General features: G+C 44.9%; 1 protein-coding gene across 1 annotated transcript; it reads left to right on the top strand.

Moving 5' to 3' along the window:
- Positions 1-426: 426 nt before the first annotated feature.
- Positions 427-12,628, top strand: LOC308677312 (mitogen-activated protein kinase 7-like; the record flags this gene model as incomplete). Its single annotated transcript, XM_081343581.1, has 6 exons — positions 427-646; positions 4,312-4,477; positions 5,641-6,779; positions 8,247-9,169; positions 10,077-10,204; positions 11,279-12,628. The coding sequence occupies 6 exons, from the start codon at positions 427-429 to the stop codon at positions 11,430-11,432; spliced, it is 2,730 nt and encodes a 909-aa protein (XP_081199707.1). The 3' UTR covers positions 11,433-12,628.
- Between the last annotated feature and the right edge of the window lie 5,900 nt (positions 12,629-18,528).

The following is an 18,528-nucleotide window of genomic DNA, read 5'->3' as shown; positions in this document are numbered from 1 at the left end:
GTTCCTTCCATTTTTTTGTTAAGATCTTTGGAAATGATTTGCCCTTTCCTTCTGCTAGGATTGAGAGGGAGCGACTGGCCCAGAGTCACTCATCAGCTTTGGGTCTAAAGTGGGGCTAGAACTCAAGGTCTTCTGGTTTCTGGTCTGTTGCCTTAACCACCTTAACTAAACTGGTTCTCTGGTAAGCCAAATGTACCTCTAGCTGACCCTATTCCATTCACTGTTCATCAACTGCTAAACTCTACTGATATTTTGGGTTATCTTAAACAGCCTGGGTACCACACAGTTTGAAGGCTTGGCTTCTGTGTCTACCTGCTACATTTCCTGTAACAAAGCAGAGAGTAGGAAGCTGGGCATTGGACCGTAACCTCATAATTCACGTTTGTCTCTTTATGTGTATTTGTGTGTTTGGGGATGTGACAGACCATGGCTGAACCCCCAGTGGAAGATGAGGGCGAGGAAGCAGCTCAGAGTCAAACCAAGCAGGAGTCCACCCATCAGGCCACAGTGGCAGCGAAGAACTTAGCCATTTTGAAGGCCCGGTCATTTGACGTCACCTTTGAAGTGGGAGATGAGTATGAAGTCATTGAAACAATTGGCACCGGAGCTTACGGTGTGGTGAGCTCAGCACGACGCAAAGACACAGGTGTGTTGAGTCAGAGAACCTCACCCTGTTCTCTGCTGGGTGGCTGTTGATCTTATGTGGTTTTCTCTGCTGCAAAGAGGTGGGGCATAGAGAAATTCTCCTTGACTAGCAGTGTGTATCAGCAGTATATTTCCTGCTGTTTTCTGTCTGGTGTTTTCCGCAAAGTTTGGGTTTAGTACCCTGAAATATTAATGCGTATGGGAAGTCCTCATTTAGCTACTGCCTCGTACAGCCATTGACTTGTATTTATGATTGTGATGAAAAAAGTAACAATGCAGCCAAACTTCGCCCTTATGATCTCCATAGGTTTGGAAAACTGAAGGAAAACTGAATTGAGTTTTCATAAGCCCAGTTGTGGTTTCACTTAACTGCTTTGCTTAGTGACGAATTGCTGATTCTCGGGCTATGACAGTTTGCTGCAGCCAACTCGCCACGGGACAACTCGCTACGGGAGAATGCAACAATTCAATTTGAATTATTTAAAAATTTTTTTTTTCATTTTTGTCATTCACATTTCATTTTGCCCCTCTGTTGGCATCCTTTTTTTGATGATTTTATTCCACCGTTTCTTCGATATTAGTGTAATTGTTGTCCTGAGGCAAGTTGTCCCACGTTGAGTTGGCCGCATAGAGTTAGCTGTGGTGAGTTGTCCCATTCCGCTGATTCCAATTGTGGTCGCTAAACTAGGACTACCTGTAATTTACTCTTAGCAGATATTTTATGTATTAGTATTAAAACCGGTAACAAACTGTACAGATTAATGAGCCACTTATTAGACTTTTATCCCAATATATACCCCTCTCTCTCTCTCTCTCTCTCTCTCTCTCTCTTTGAATAACTCAAGGCAGTCAACATATCTAATATTCCTGCTTCCTGTTTTCCCCACCACAACAACCCTGTGAGGTGTGTGTTGGACTGAGAGAAAATGACTGGCCCAAAATTACCCAGCTGGTTTTCATGCCTAAAATGGGACTAGAACTCAGAGTCTTCTGTGATTGGTCCAAAGTCATCCAGTCAGTTTTCATGTGTAAGGCAGGACTAGAACTCCTGGCAATTGGCCTTAAGTCACCCAACCAACTTTCAGGCGTTAGGTGGAACTAAAGGTCAATCTCCTGGCTTTAGGCCACCCCCTTGATGTTCACTTTTTAAAGTCTATGCTTCTGGGTATGCATCTTATCAATATACTGAGATTGACACTGCCGGGCCCACACATTTTCTGTTAACACAGAATCCTTCAGAATGCTTTTGCCTATGCCATGTTCAAACTCAGTGCCTGGAACTAAGACAGCCTTTCTTGACCATCTGCCCTCCATCTCTTTTGGGACTACAGCTTCAAAATTCTTCCATCATGCTGGCTGGGAATTTTAGGAAGCAGGGGTCTTCAAGCTTGGCCCTTTTATGACTTGTGGACTACAACTCCCAGAATTCCTCAGCCAGGCACACTGGCTGAGGAATTCTGGGAGCTGTAGTCCACAAGTCATAAAAGGGCCAAGTTTGAAGACCCCTGTTCTAAAGGAACTGCCAGGCCGGGAAAAACTTGCCAAACACTGAGAAATAGAGAAAGTTGGTTTTAGATAGTGTGCTGAAAGTGTGTGATAGTGTGTGGTGGCTCAGTGGGTTAGGACGCTGAGCTTGTCGATCGGAAGGTCGGCAGTTTGGCGGGTCGAATCCCGAGTGCCGCGTAGCAGAGTGAGCGCCTGTTACTCGTCCCAGCTTCTGCCAACCTAGCAGTTCGAAAGCACGTAAAAATGCAAGTAGAAAAATAGGGACCACTGCGGTGGGAAGGTAACAGCGTTCCGTGCGCCTTTGGCGTCTAGTCATGCCGGCCACATGACCACGGAGACGTCCTCGGACAAGCGCTGGCTCTTCAGCTTTGAAACGGAGATGAGCACCGGCCCCTAGAGTCGGAAACGACTAGCATGCATGTGCGGGGGAACCTTTACCTTTACCTTTTTGAAATACACAGCAGATCATTGGCATAAGACCTACACAAATGTCAAGGTCCCAAAGTACATTAAATGTTTAAGTTAGATTCAGAAATTGTCTGAATTGAGGAATAATGTAGTTGTTTACTTTGGTTCATCTTGTCCTCTACTTATGTCCGTAATGGAGCTCAAAATTTCCATTTTGTGTCATGGCAGTCATAAGTCAAGGCACCCACATGATTTGCATTTGGTTTTATTACTTTTTTTTTGTAATAGTGGTTAAGTGAATGCTGCTATCGTTTTGGAAATGCAGTGGCAATTAAGCAAATCAATATATTCCTACGGGTGTTTTTTTGGCCCAAAAGACCAAAAGCTGGCGAAAAAATTTAAACTGTGACCATGTGACTGTGGAATGCTGTTACCAGTGGTAAAGGTGAACTGGTTACCAAGTGGTGCAAAATGCAGTCTTGTGATCAAAGAGGTGTGTGTAGAGTCAGAACTACAGAACCAGATGGCATAGCTTTTGGGTGTCTGTTGTAATTTTGAATTGTTGCTAAGTGACCAGTGGAAAGTCAAGAACTGCCTGTATGAATTCAAAACCAGCTGTGTGTGTTTCATTTGTAAACAGTGGTTAAGGAAAGGTGTAAGTTGTTGGATTTGTGAAGTATCATAGTTTGGAAAGTGAATTATCTACTTTCTGAGCTCATGCAGTGCAGTGTAACATAAATTGACCGAATAGGCTGAATTCCCACATCAATATATTAGAAATAAATATATAGGTAGTCCTTGACTTACAATCACAATTGAGCCCAGAATTTTTGTTGCTAAGTGAGACGGTTTAGTGAATTTTGCCCTGTTTTTCCAACCTTTCTTGTCACAGTTGTTAAGTGAATCAGTGCAGTTGTGAAGTTAGTGACATGGCTGTTAAGTGAATCAGGATTCCCCATTGACGTTGCTTGTCAGAATGTTGCAAAGGGGGATGTCATGACCCCGGGACATTGCAACTGTCCGAAACACGATTCAGTTGTCAAGTGTTTGACTTTTAATCATGTGATCGTGGGGATGCTACAATGGTCGTTAAGTGTAAAAAGCGGCCATAAGTCACTTTTTTCACTGCTGTTGTAACTGTGAATGGTCACTAAATGAACTGTTGTAAGTCGAGGACTACCTGTATATGCTTTTGAGTAATATTTACATTAGGTCAGTATCTATAGAATTGTAAATGTTAACTCTTATACTAATATATTATCCTTTTTTTTATTTGTATTTTTTCCACTTTTTTTTCCCTTAAAGTACTTTTTATGCATTTTCCCCCTGTGGGAAGGTATCTGTTGTAGTTATTTTTGTGTTTTGTTCCTTTTTCCCCCTTTTTCTGTTATATTTTAAAGGAAAATAAACATTGCACTAAGAAAACATTCCACAAATCCTCTCCCCAATAAAAGCCATTAGATTTAAAAACGTATAACCAGTTAGGAAATAAAAAATCCACCCAGTGCTTGTCAGAATGCATCTAAGAACGTTTAGAGCAGGGGTGTCAAACTCGCAACGTCACGTGACGTGTCGCGACGTATTGTGACTTTTTTCCCCATTGCCGGCAATGGGGTGAGCACGGTTTCACCAAGATGCATCTGGGCCCGCGGGCTGGCAGTTTGACACCCCTGCTTTAGAGTGACATACAAATTAGGGATTTGGAGAATGTGTCAGATATATCTCACCTCTCTCCTGTTTTTCACTTCACAGGCCAGCAGGTGGCGATCAAGAAGATTCCAAATGCCTTTGACGTGGTGATGAATGCCAAGCGTACCCTCCGGGAACTTAAAATCTTGAAACATTTCAAGCATGATAACATCATTGCCATCAAGGATATCCTGAAACCTTCCGTGCCTTATGCTGAATTCAAGTCTGTGTAAGTGTTAATACCACTTTACAATGCCTCGGTAAGGCCACACTTGGAATATTCCAGCCAGTTTTGGTCACCACGATGTAAAAAAGATGTTGAGACTCTAGAAAGAGTACAGAGAAGAGCAGCAAAGATGATCAGGGGACTGGAGGCTAAAACCTACAAGGAACGTTTGCTGGAATTGGGTTTGTCTAGTTCAGGGGTGTCAAACTCAATTTCATTGAGGGCCGCATCAGCATTGCAGTTGCCCTCAGGGGGCCGGGTGGGTGTGGCCTGGGTGGGCGTGGCCTACTGGGTGGGTGTGGCTAAAGTGCGTATGGCCTACGGGGTGGGTGTGGCCAGCTCTACATCGTTCACATCAAGGGTGCCTATGGGGGCCTGGGCAGGAGTGGGACAGATCTGAGGGTCTCTGGCAGAAGGAGGGTCTCTGGGCCAGGGCCAAGGCAGTGGGGGCCGTTCCCTCACTGTTTCCAGGATGGCTTCGTGGGCCGCATGAAACCACAGGCCAGATCTGGCCCCCGGGCCTTGTGTTTGACATGTCTGGTCTAGTTTAATGAAGAGAAGGACGAGGGGTGACATGATAGCAGAGTTCCAATATCTCTCTTGTACTTATTTTCCAGGCTTATTGTGGATATTTTATTGACTTGGAAATAGCATGTGTGCTTTCTCAATTCAAGGAAGTAGGATCAAAATGTACGAAGGCCACTGTTTATTCATTTATTTAAGAAAATATATAGGACCACCCGACTCACCCTGGTGGCTTATAAGGATAAAAGCTTAATACAAGAACAAGTGGGGGCCAATCTTATCTCTAGGTGGTTGATGTTCCTCAGGGAAGGAGCCACTACAGAGAAGGCTCTCCATCTTGGTTTTGCGGAATGACATCCTCAGGAGAGGGGAACCATAACATCCCCTGCCTCCTTGCCCTGTTATGATTCTTTTACTCTTCTTCTAGGTGATCACATCAATATGTCATGTGCACATCAATGTATGTGCAGTGCTACCATTTGGCTCTCGAATAGCACACAGGGTTATTTTCACAACCACCCAAACAAGGAAGGTTTGTGTGTTTGCATAAGAGGTCCAAGATTATTCAGCAAGTATGTGAGCAACACTCCAGATTCACTCTTTTATTGACTTGTGCCCCCTTTTTCCCCCCCCGGTGGCAGCTATGTGGTGCTAGACTTAATGGAGAGCGACCTCCACCAGATTATCCATTCGTCGCAGCCTCTCACATTGGAGCACGTGCGCTACTTCCTCTACCAGCTCCTCCGAGGCCTTAAGTACATCCACTCGGCTAATGTCATCCATCGAGACCTCAAGCCCAGCAACCTGCTGATCAATGAGAACTGCGAGCTGAAGATCGGTGACTTTGGCATGGCCCGGGGCCTCTGCACCAAGCCGGTTGAATACAAGTACTTCATGACGGAGTACGTGGCCACTCGCTGGTACAGAGCCCCAGAACTGATGCTGTCTCTGCATGAGTACACACAGGCTATAGACATGTGGTCGGTGGGGTGTATTTTTGCAGAGATGCTTGGGCGGAAGCAGCTTTTTCCCGGGAAAAACTACATCCACCAGCTGCAGCTGATCATCACCGTCCTGGGCACTCCCCCCGCCAAAGTGGTCCATTCCATCGGTGCCGACCGGGTGCGCGCCTACATCCAAAGCCTGCCGTCGCGCCAGCCGGTGCCCTGGGAGAGCCTCTACCAGAACGCAGACCGGAAGGCCTTGTCTTTGCTCTCCAAGATGCTCCGCTTCGACCCGCGTGAGCGCATCTCTGTAGTGGAGGCCTTGAACCACCCGTTCCTGTGTAAGTATCACGACCCGGATGACGAGCCCGATTGTGTCCCAGCTTTTGACTTTGACTTTGACAAACAGGTGCTGACCAAGGAACAAATCAAGGAGACCATTGTGGCGGAAATCAAGGACTTCCACGAACGCCGGGAAGGCATCCGGCGGCAGATCAGTTTCAAGCCCACTCTTACGCCGGCCGTTGTGGACGGCGGGGTGGATGATAGTACCGCTAACCAGGCGCTGCTGCTGCGCTGCAGTGACATTGACATGCCCAGTGCTGGTTCTCCGTGCGCCGATGACGATTATGCGATGGCCTCTCCCATGCCTTACCCAACAGAGGCCATTGACTTCTCCTCTCCTCTCGTGGCTTCTTCTGTCACGCAGCCAGAAGTAAAGGCAGAGGCCGAGGCCCCAGTGGCCCCACCGAAGCGGGAAGGCGCCATCTCAGAGGACACTAAAGCTGCTCTCAAAGCCCTCATCCTGCAATCTGCACTCCGGAATAAAAACAAAGGTAAAGCTTTCTCCAGTTTGGCCCTGGGAAGTGATATGCCAGGCCTTGAGGTCGGAGATAATCTAGTTATTTAACTCGCGCTCTCTCTGATATACAGGTAAACCTCGACTTACAACCACAGTTGAGTCCAAATTTTCCAATGCTAAGCAAGACGGTCGATTTCCCCCTTTTTACGATTTTTTTTGACAGAGTTGTTAAGCGAATCGTATAGTTATTAAGTGAAGCGAGCCAATCCGGCTTCCCCCATTGACTTTGCTTGTTGGAAGCCGGCTGGGAAGGTTGCAGGTGGTGGTCACATGACCCCAGGACAATGCAACTGTCATAAATACATGCCAGTTGCCAAGCGCCTGAATGCCACTGTAACTTCAAATGGTCGCTAAATGAATGGCTATAAATTGAGGACTACCTTTTCAAATTCATCCAAAATCAAAATCAAGGAATCTTTTAGAAGTAAGTTAAGGTTGTTTTTTTTTAAAAGAATCAGATAATATTTGTTGCATATAATATTGCATCTGGATAATATTGCATCTTAGCAATTACTGTGTTGCTCGAAACTACTCTTGGGAGATTGTAACCCTGAAGAGCGAGATGTAAATAATTGCAGCAAAGTACAGAGATGCAAATGTTTTCACCTTTCTAGCTTTGTATTTGTTCTTCTGTCATTTTTACATCTGGCTTGTTTTCAATGCAAAGCAACCTTGAATATTCTTTCCAGACAGAAGTGTAGCATATTATGAAGCTACTAAGAAATGAATATTGTTGTAGAGTCTTAGAAACCTGCTTTGAAAAGGGACTTGACAGCAATTCTTAGTTTTCCAAGGTTCAGGAGAGACAAAAGGGGTTGGATCCTGGATACAGTATGAGCATGATAAGCTGTAATTCCTGGTTAGAAGCCAGGAAAATGCTGAGAAACTTTGAGAGAATCAGAGTGAAAATAGAGGTAGTCCTCGACTTACAGCCACAACTGTGCCACAGATTTCTGTTGCTAAGCGAGACACTTGCTAAGCGACTTTTGCCCCATTGTACTGCCTTTCTTGCCACCATAGTTAATGGAATGGCTGCAGTTAAGTTAGCAACATGGTTGTTAAGTGAATCTGGCCTTCCCCTTTGACTTTGCTTATCGGAAGGTCACAAAAGGGGATCGCGTGACCCCGGGGATGCTGCAAGCGTCATAAACATGAACCAGTTGCCAAGCATCCGAATTTTGATGACGTGACCGTGGGAGATGTTGCAACGGTCGTAAGTATGAAAAACAGTCGTAAGTCACTTTCTGTCAGTGCTGTTGTAACCTCCAATGGCCACTAAACAAATTGTAAGTTGAGAACTACCTGGAGTGATGCTAATCTGTGACGTATGCTTTTCTTTTTTTTTATTTTAAGCGTGGTCTTGATAATGTATTTGCCAGCCGTCATCTTCGCTTTTGGGACTCCTCCTTCACGGATACCCCTGGCTCCTTCTGTCTTGCAGATATACCTTGCTCTGTCCCAGAGACTCCTGATATCCGGAGACCGGTAACGGCGAAGGAACGCCAGCGCGAGAGGGAGGAAAAACGGAAGCGGCGCCAGGAACGGGCCAAGGAGCGAGAGAAGCAGAAGAAGGAGAAGGAACGGGAGCACAAGGACATGCTGACTGAGAACGACCGGAACCTTCTGGAAAGGTGGACCAAGATGGTGGACCGCACCCAGAACAAGCCAATCCCAAATGGGTCCACGGTCCCACCCCAGAAAACCCCTGCCAGTCACGCCCTCCCTTCAGTTCCTGCCACCAAGCCCTTGCCCCCGCAGGCCCACCCATCGACCTGCATGACGCCCACCCCTTCTCATGGCACCCCAGCCCCTTCTGAATTCCTTGCTTTCTCCGACAAAGCGGCACCAGGCCTTGCCCCCAAACTCACTCTTCTTCCGGTGGGGACCGAGCTAGCCTCGGTCCAGGCCTCCAATGCCAACGTCATTCGCTTTTTCCCAGCTCAGACTGCCCCTTTCGTGGTGGCCACCCCAGCTTGCCCCAAAGCCATCCCTGCCAAGTCCGAGTGCCTCTTGAACATCAAGTATGCCCCGAGCGAGATCTTCCAAGGTCCGTATGGTGTGACAGCCCTCAATGCTTGGCGTAGCGTCTCTCCGCCTGAGAACTGGGCTGTGTCTGGGCAACTGCCTGTTGGTCAGCCTGAGGTGGCACCCGCCGGGCCTTTGCCAGAACCAGTTGTCAACTTTGTGGCAAGAGCTGGGGCGGATCAGCCTCTGTTCCAGTCGGAGATGGACAAGTCTGAACTTCCGCCCCAGGCGTTGACCACAGAAGAAACTAGAGGGTCAGTTCAGTCCCAGGTGGCCTCAGGACTTCCATCAGAATCTCCTGATATCAACGTTGTAACGCAGCAGCTGTCCAAATCTCAGGTAAAAGCCCTTGAGGGGCTCTTCCTTTTGATATCAGGAGGATACATGGCTGGGGGTAGTCAGCCCACTGGTGTTTGTCCCTTTCCTAAAATCCCTTACTATAATCCCCAAGAGTTGGGAGCCCTTGGCAGCTCTAGAAGATGCTCATGGTAAACCTAATGCCCATTTCTGCAGGATGCTCAATAGCTGAATTCCCAGGCTGCAGCGTTTCTCTTATCCTAGAGATAAGCAAAGAGTCTTTTTGCAGCCTGAGAAAGGAGCACAGTCCTTTTTGGTGTGTGTGTGTGTGTGTGTGTGTGTGTGTGTGTGTGTGTGTGTGTGTTGGTTGCCTTGAATAAAGCTGTTTATTCTGGATCAGATCTGGAGAACATTAATTTTGTTCAACTCCCACTGAAAGGAATTTAGCAAGTTTAAACTTGTTTATTTCTCTGACTCGTGAGGGTTGTTCAAGTGCAGCTGACTTCTTTGAACCTTACACTTCCTTTCCTTTTATTTGCACTGGTTGACAAGCCACTGTTTTCCTGCTGTGCTCCAGATATACTTTAACATCCGTAATTTTTGAACAGCGTATCCAAAAAAGATGCTGATTGGAGGGGGGATTATGGGATATCTCTTTAGGGCAGGGGTCTTCAAACTTGGCCCTTTTATGATTTGTGGACATCAACTCCCAGAATTCCTTAGCCAGCGTGCCTTTCCTGGCTGAGGAATTCTGGGAGTTGAAGTCCACAAGTCATAAAAGGGCCAAGTTTGAAGACCCCTGCTTTAGGGTATCAGGTTGAGAAGATAGTTTGCTCATGGTGCAAGGGACAGCTGAGCAACTGAGCTATTCGTGCAGGTTGTATGGAGAGACCCTTGTCTTCAAATCATTGGTAGTCCTACATTAATTTTTGTTGATACTTCATTCCAGGTGGAAGATCTTTTGCCTCCTGTCTTCTCTGGAACGCCCAAAGGCAGCGGTGCTGGTTACGGGGTTGGATTTGACCTGGAAGAATTCCTGAATCAGTCTTTCGACATGGTGGGGGAGAATAGAGAGAGGTGAGAGGGGTTTCATGTGTCCTGTTTGTTGGTGCTTTGTGGGGAGAAGTGTGGGCCATGGAATCGGTGGAAGAATACATGCATTCAGGAACAGATATTTACTTCCGTTGGAACTAGCTTCTTGATGGGCAGCAGGAAGCAACATGGCCCTAATTAATAGACAAAGAAGGCGACTGTCTTCTTATTGGCTTACTTGCTCTGATACCATTGACAACAGGGCAACCTTCTTTTGATAGATGTAAGACAAGGAGGAACCAAGATCTGACAGTGGTAAGATCTGACAAGGACCATTGCTTAGTTGGAATCTGTCTTCTACTACCTGCTCCCCTTCAACCCCCCACACAAAGGCCAGCTAGTCCCATGAAGATTATTAGAGATGAGGCCCAACGTATCTGGAAGGCAAAATCTTGTGGATGGCTGGTTTTGCATGATTTTCAAATTTTGGATGAGTTAAAATTTGTTCCCTAATCTGCAATGGCCGTTCTTCCTATATTTTGTTGACGTTTGGAGAGTCAGTTTGAGTAGTGGTTAAATGGCCTAGAAATTCGGAGAGTCTTGAGTTCTAGGCCTTCCTTAGGCTTAAAGCTGGCTGGGTGACTTTGGGTCACTTATACTCTTTCAGCCCAAGCCACCTCACAGGTTGGTTGTTGTGGGGAAAACAGGAAACAGGAGGTATGTTTGCTGAATAATAATATAATTTGTCTTCTGTTTTCCCCCCAAATGAATCTCTGTTCTCTCTCTCAGACCCTTCACTTTCTTGCAGTCCCTACAGGCTAAAGTGGGTGGGGGCTCCATCAAAAGCTATATTGCAGAAGCTATCGCTAAATTTGATCTGCCTTCATGCCATAAAAAAGAATTTTATCTGGAGACACTCTAGGATTTTATTTAGTATATTGTTTCTCAATCTTGGCAACTCTAAAATGTGTGGACTTCAACTCCCAGAATTCCCCAGCCATCATAGAGTTGCTGAGAAGCACTGATCCAGATTATTTAGAGTTCATGTTGTCCATTGCTTTGTCTTCATCCCATCTCCTGGTCTCTCTCTCTCACTCTCTCTCTCTTGTACTTTATTAGTCAAGGTGACTCTGCCCCACTCTCGGCCTCGCTTCTCGCTGATTGGCTGGAGGTCCATCGCATGAACCCCGCTGACATGGAGTCCCTCCAGCAAGAACTGCAGTTGGGCTCTCCCATGATCCTCTCTGACATTCCGGACCTGCAAGATGCATGAGAAGTCGAGATCCTGTTGGCCAACGTCTTCCTCTTCTGTCCCTCTCCTCTCTTTCTCTTTTTGCAAAAACGACAACAACAACAACATTAGAATGGATGTGAAAGATCAAGGCTCTTTGCCTTCTCAATGACTTGGGTTGGAAATGTCACCACAGTGCCTGTGCATTTCTGTTGTTTTGCTTTACAGCAAAGGTGGATTGGGCTGATGTTTTAGACTGGAGGTCTTTTGCAATAAAGGGTTGAAGTAAGCTTGGTTCTACACTGCCTTCTATGGGCAGGTTGGAAGACGCAAAAAAAAATAATCAGGAAAGGACTCTGGCAAAAACACTAAAGGATGCATCATCTCTTTCCTTGGAAACAGGCATCCAATCAATTTTCTAGCTTGACCCCACACTGTGTTTCCTTACCTCATGGCCGATTAAACATGGATATTTTCTGTTTAGAATATTGAAAGCTCTTCGAAAGGGCAGAATTCATGTAAAACATGTTCTCCAGGTCTTTCATAAAAAAGATGCATATAAGCATCAAATCCAGCCTTCCTCCATAGACACCTGTTTTCAAATTGGTGCCCTGATGTATCGGATTTCAGCTTCCCTAATCTTCCCTTCAGTCCTCTCTCAGATACAGGTAGTCCTCAGCTTCCGACTATAATTGAGCCAACATTTCTGTTGCTAAGTGAAACATTTGTTCAATGAATTTTGCCCCATTTTGTGACCTTTCTTGCCAGAGTTATTAAATGAATCACTGCAGTTAAGCTAGTAACGTGGCGGTTAAGTGAATCTGGTTTCCCCATTGATTTTGCTCGTAAAAAGATCCCAAAAAGTGATCACATGACCCCGGGACACTGCAGCTGTCATAAATATGAGTCAGTTGCCAAGCGTCCAAATTTTGATCATATGACCGTGCGGATGCTGCAACGGTCATAAGTGTGAAAAACGGACATTTTTTTCAGTGCCGTCGTAACTTTGAATGGTCACTAAATGAACTGTTGTAAGTCGAGGATTACCTGTATTGTAGACTTCAGTCCTCCATGAAGTGTGAAATCCGGCTGAGTGACTTGAGGGCAGTTGCTCTCTTTCAGTCCAGCCCAGATCCTAGTGTGTGGGGAAAATAGGCAGGAGGCCGATGGGACATGTACAAAATAAACGCGGGATACAAATCTAATAAATAAATAGTCCTCTGGCTCCTAGGGGTAATGGAGGCTGAAGTTCATGTACATTTGGAAGGCGCAGGTGGAGAAATGTCTTTTTCATACTACGCTTTGCCCTGCACATTGAAACAGATGGACTATAAACTTGTGGACATCAAAAGACTGCCTTGTATTGAATTAGTCCGACAGGCCGTTCAATCTCATATGCTGTATTCTGACCAGCTATACCTCCTCGAAATCTTGGGGTAGAGGAATTTCCTGCATTTCTTTAACTGGAAATACCAAGAATGGAAGCTTCAGCCTTATATGCTACAGGATTTGCTGTACTGTCAATTGATTACTACTGTGGTTGCTCAAAGTGAGGTTCTGGAGAACTTGGCAACTGCTGTCTCTTAAATAATGCTGTGAGGACGGCCCGCAGATTCCAATGGGAAAGAGACACAAATGTAAAGGGCTTCCTGGGCTTCATCTCAACGTGTCATATTGTCGTGCGGAAGAAGCCTTGAAATTATGAGGAAGGGGAGGGAAGTCCAGGAAATGCAAGTTTTCTCCTTGGTTGGTGTTAACGGTGACTTGTGATTGCCCTGATACAAGGCAACCTTCTGCTTTTGAAGTGAAGATATGCAACGTTGATGGTGCCTACGCTCAAGGCTTTGAAGACAGAGATGGTACAACTTTGTCTTCTGCTTTGGGAGGGATGTGACTGTCCTACCAATACATATAGTACTGTCTACTAGGAGAGGTGACCACTTTTCCCTCTAACTTATACAGTTTCTACCCCACATCTGATCTACCAGGATCATTCTAAGAGCCTTCTCTGTCCAAGGTAGCTGGGCAAGGCTTGTTTTCAGCATCCTGGTTGCCACTTGCCATATCAACGTGCCTCTGGACAGTGGCCATGTAACAGTGTCTCCATAAGGCTGGTGCTACCCTATCTGGTCTGCAGAAACCTGGGTGACCCTTAAGTGGCAGCCGACAGAGAGCTTTGGTTCCCTTTTACTGTCATCTAGACTTTTGCAGCCCAACGATAGTAGCCCTGATAAGGCCAACATGGTCTGTCTTCGTGAAGACCTTGCATATTCAGCCTGGTGACTAACATGGCCTGCCACTTTAATGTACGTGTATGTATTTTGTGTATGTATATGTGCCTGTATCTTTTTATCATACTGAGTTGGGTGGACATGTTTCTGCTTTGGTATGCCCAGGAGGTAAGCGTTTGGTTGACAAACCCTAAATCTCTTAAGCTGCCATCTTACCAGCACGGGGATAGGATTTGTGACCAAGCTTTCTGTGGAGCAGCCTGAATTTCTCTACACTTCCAGTGCAAACGTTGGGCTCACCTAATAATGAAGCCATCCTGTGGTTTGTTTTGACTCTGGTTGCGGGAACGTGTTGCAGCTTGTATACCATGGCTTAGCATGTTGAGCCAACTCATTGAATTATATGTGAGGGTGTATCCCCCCCCAATGAATCATGGTTAAGCGTGTTCTGTCAAAGATGTGTGAAGGAGAATTTTACCTCAGTGTAAGTCTCTCTGGACTTGATGGCACCTGAGTTTGAGTAGATGTATTTGTTATTGCTGAAAAAGAGCAATGATGCCACCCTTGGAAATGCTTTTGCGAGATTTGTCCAAATGTTTTAAGTTACCTACCTTAAAATTGAGAAGGCTTTTATTTATAAACCCCTTGTGGCTCCCCTCCCCAAATATTGAGTCTAAAATCTTGGGTGGAGAAGCTTTTGTGTTCCTGCAAAGCAGGGGTTTCCAAACTTGGCAACTTTTAAGACCTGTGGATTTCAACTCCCAGAAGGGGAATTCTGGGAGCTGAAGTCCACGAGTCTTAAAGTTGCCAAGTTTGGGGACCCCTGTTCTAAAGCAATGTTTCTTAAGAAAGTGTGATCTTAGGATCTCTGGAGGCCTCACGAGACCCTTTCAGGAGTCCTTAAAATTATTTGCCGGCCTATGTTGAAAAATAATTGCAATACTAAAGAACTTGTGACTGTTTGGATCATCCTCCTTTTTCACATATAATCTAGGCTGGCACCATTTCCCCCTCCCGTCACAATTTTCAGCAGAGCCCTGATGAAGCTTCCTCCTCCTCCTCCTTGGTTGACCTGTGGAACAGCCTGCCACTTTGCCAGGAGGAGTGGGAACAACAGGAGCCATAGATCGTGAGAAGAAACTTCCCATTCTGGCCTCTCCCACAGGTCCCCTTCCTTCCAGGTTCACCTGTTGATGTCTCCAGCCAGCCCTACTTCACCACTAGGCATCTGAGTCACTCCCTTGTCCTTCCCTCACCAATCACTGTTGTTAAAAAGATTTCGGATTTTGGCCTCAGTTCCAAAGCAGCCAATAGCTACTCGCCCATGGGACCTTGCCGCCAGCCGATTGGGTGTAGGAGGCAGAAAGGAAGATGGGATTTGCCCATGAAGATCATGTGATCATGGTTGACCCTTATGGCACAGCAACATGGTGGTGCTGAAGCAGCCACCACTTTACCAAATTCCATGTGTGTAATGGGGTCCTGGATTTGGGGTGCATTTTTTAAGTTAGCCCGTTTGAGTTACGTTGATTCAAAAATTAATGCTCTTATGATGCACCATTTTGTCCAGTTAAAGGCTACACATTAAAAAAAAAGCATGAGAGTTTTAGCATATTGATTAAAATCCCCTCAAAGAATTGTGAGAAGTGGTAAAGGCACGAATACGTCAGTTTTAATTTACAGTAGGGTAAATGGGGAGAAAGGGATGCGGTGGCTCAGTGGGTTAGGACGCTGAGCTTGTCGATCAGAAGGTTGGCTGTTTGGCGGGTCGAATCCCGAGTGCCGCGTAACAGAGTGAGCACCTGTTACTCGTCCCAGCTTCTGCCAACCTAGCAGTTCGAAAGCACGTAAAAATGCAAGTAGAAAAATAGGGACCACTACGGTGGGAAGGTAACAGCGTTCCGTGCGCCTTTGGTGTCTAGTCATGCCGGCCACATGACCACGGAGACGTCCTCTGACAAGCGCTGGCTCTTCGGCTTTGAAACGGAGATGAGCACCGGCCCCTAGAGTTGGAAATGACTAGCACGCATGTGCGGGGGAAACTTTACCTTTACCTTTAACTGGGGAGAAATATAACACATACCAAAAAAAACCCAAACTTTTTTTTTTGGATCCTCCATAATTTTTAAAAGGAGGAAGGGTTCCCTGGGAGAAGGACGTTTAAGAAACACTGCTGTGTGGAAATACAAAATATTTTGTTCAGTAGAGAACTTTCTTTTCCAAATTACAAAGTGAAATCATTTGCTCTCCAGTTAAATTGGACTTAGCTGGGATCAGTTTCCTGTTACTTCCGAAGTAACGAAATGTTGCTTCGCCCCTAAAATATCTAAAAGGCCAAATTGTTGCACTAATCCATATTCACCCCCAGTTGCCTTTCACTATGGTGGTGTGGGTGTTGCCGGTGTGGATTTGAGAGTTGATACAGGTAGTCCTCAAGTACAACCACAATTGGGCCCAAAATTTCTGTTGTTGTAAAATAAAAGTTTATTCTACAATCTTTTATCACAGTTGTTAAGCGAATCATGCGGTCAGTAAGTGAGCCTGGTTTTCTCCATTGACTGCTTGGCTGAGAAGGTTAAGAAACGGTGATCACGTGATCCTGGGACAGTGCAACTGTGATAAATATATTTCAGTTGCCAAGCGCCCGAATTTTGATCGTATGACCATGGGGATGGTACAGCGGTCGTAAGTGTGAAAACTGGTCATGTCACGTTTTTCAGTGCTGTTATAACTTCAAATGGCCATTAAGTGAATGGTCGTAAGTCGAGGACTACCTGTACACGGAAACTGAATGTACTTTTCTGACCAATACAGAATTCATCTCTGAAGATTCAGAAATCAGATTTGGGATCAAGCCTTGGGTGCAGCTTTGAATTTGTATGTGAAACGTGTTTGGAGCGCTTTGAGAGTTGTGTCAGTTATCTGTCGTGGTGTACTTCCCCCCCACCCCACCCCCCAGTGATGTCTTAGCAAAAAAAAAAAGAAATTGTTAATTGAACTTTCTATTAAAATTGTGATTTATAAAAGGCCAGTACAGTGTTTTCTTTCTATATGGCCCAGCTTGAATAATCTCCCAGACGTTTGGTTTTTGAGACTTTCTACTGATACTCTAGTTTTTCTTTGAAAAATAAAAAAGAGGTGGAAGAAGCAAAGTGATATTAAGGATATTTAAAAAAAGACACCCAAGAAAGCATTGTCTGTATCTCAGTTAACCAGTCCCTAGAAGAGGTAGAGGACTAAAATGTCACAACTTTTTTGTTTGCAATTGTCCCAGTCCTAGCCTGATCAGTCTCCATCTAAAGCAGTTTTTTTTCAAACTTGGCAACTTTAAGATGTGTGGACTTCAATTCCCAGAATGCCTAAACCATCCTGAGTTCTTGGTAGCAAATCAGAATATAAACTGAATAAATATTTCTTCTGACTTCAAGTTATGGCTGGAAAACAAATGAGCTTGCTCAAGGCTCCCAAATTCCTTGCTTTGGACCTTTTCTGTACATCAGATATGTCTAATCAAAAATGGAAGCTTCTCATTTCAGAGAAATATGTATATTTTATTTTATTTATTTTATTTTATTTTAATTCCATTTATATCCCGCCCTTCTCCGAAGACTCAGGGTGGCTTACAAGCTTAGCAGTAGCCTTCATTCTATGTATATGCCTGCTTATTAGGGCTTTCACACACCCCCCAAGCGGCATTATTACAAAGTCAGCTTAATTGCCCCCAACAATCTGGGTCCTCATTTTACCTACCTCGGAAGGATGGAAGATATTACCCAACCAAAGCTTTGAATGCCAATAAGATCACAGTTGGAAGTGTCTCCTGTTTTGAAGTGTTAAAATATTTGAGGTGGAGTCCTTTTATCAGTGTTGACTCAACAGCAGGATAAACTTTTGAATAAAGCTCAAAAAGCTTCAAGTAACTTAATGCGAAAATTCTCAGGAATGCAGTGCTTTGTTTTTTTTGCTCAGAAGCCCTGCCCGGGAGATATGTTGGTTAAAGCTCTGTGTGCTGGAAAAACGGCTTTATTAAGTGTGGTCAAATTTAGTGTGCAAAGCTTCTCTGATTTCCACTTTGGTCATCTTAGCTCAAGTATTGTGCAAAAAGTCACAGAATCAAGTGATCTGCTCTGTGGGATGGGTGGATGGATGGATAGATGAAAGGAAGAAGGGAGGGAGAGAAGGAAGGAAGGAAATTTTAGTTGGAAAAAAAAGCCCTCTAGGAATCAAATATCTTGGAGTAAGCAGCTTCCCCCATGTCTGACCACAATTTTTATGGTCTTCTGATAGTAAAGCCACTGAGGTTGATGGCAGTTGTGATCCACATGTCAGAAAAACACCAGTGTAGGAAAGTTACAGAAAAAAATGTATTTCCAAGCACCTTCAAATCAGGGTGCTTGCTAGATACTTGTCACCATTTCTCCTTGTTGAGAAGCAGAGATTAAAAAAACAAAACAAACCACAGACATTTTTAAAAACAAGGAAAAGAACCAAACCTGAGACGAAATCAATTTTCTAAAATTATTGCATGGTTAACCTCTGAGAGCGCTTGAGGGCAAAACCCTGTTTATTTCATTACTTCTGGGAATGTCCATCCTTGATCCCCAAGAGTTACAACTTTCATAAATTCTCATATACAGTATGTATACTGCAGCTAGAATTTAAAACCTATGATGATTCTTTTGTGAGGACTTTGTGCCTCGCCTTTCCTTCCTGTTTTTGTTCTCCCAATCATTTCAAAAGAAGCTTAAAAGAAATAATGGATTGTGCCCAAAAGCAATACAGTAAAAGTATTGGCACTAGATGAGAGAATTTCCTGCCTTTTCATTAGTGAATCATTGAATCCCAAAGGGCAAGAGAGCCATTGGGCCTAGTGGTTTAAGGCAGCAGGCTAGAAAGCAAAGACTATG

The sequence above is a fragment of the Vipera berus genome, assembly GCF_964194415.1.
Source record: "Vipera berus genome assembly, chromosome: Z".
NCBI classification, from domain to species: domain Eukaryota; kingdom Metazoa; phylum Chordata; class Lepidosauria; order Squamata; family Viperidae; genus Vipera; species Vipera berus.
The sequence above is the reverse complement of the archived record's forward strand: the minus strand, read 5'-3'. Positions and strand labels throughout refer to the sequence as shown.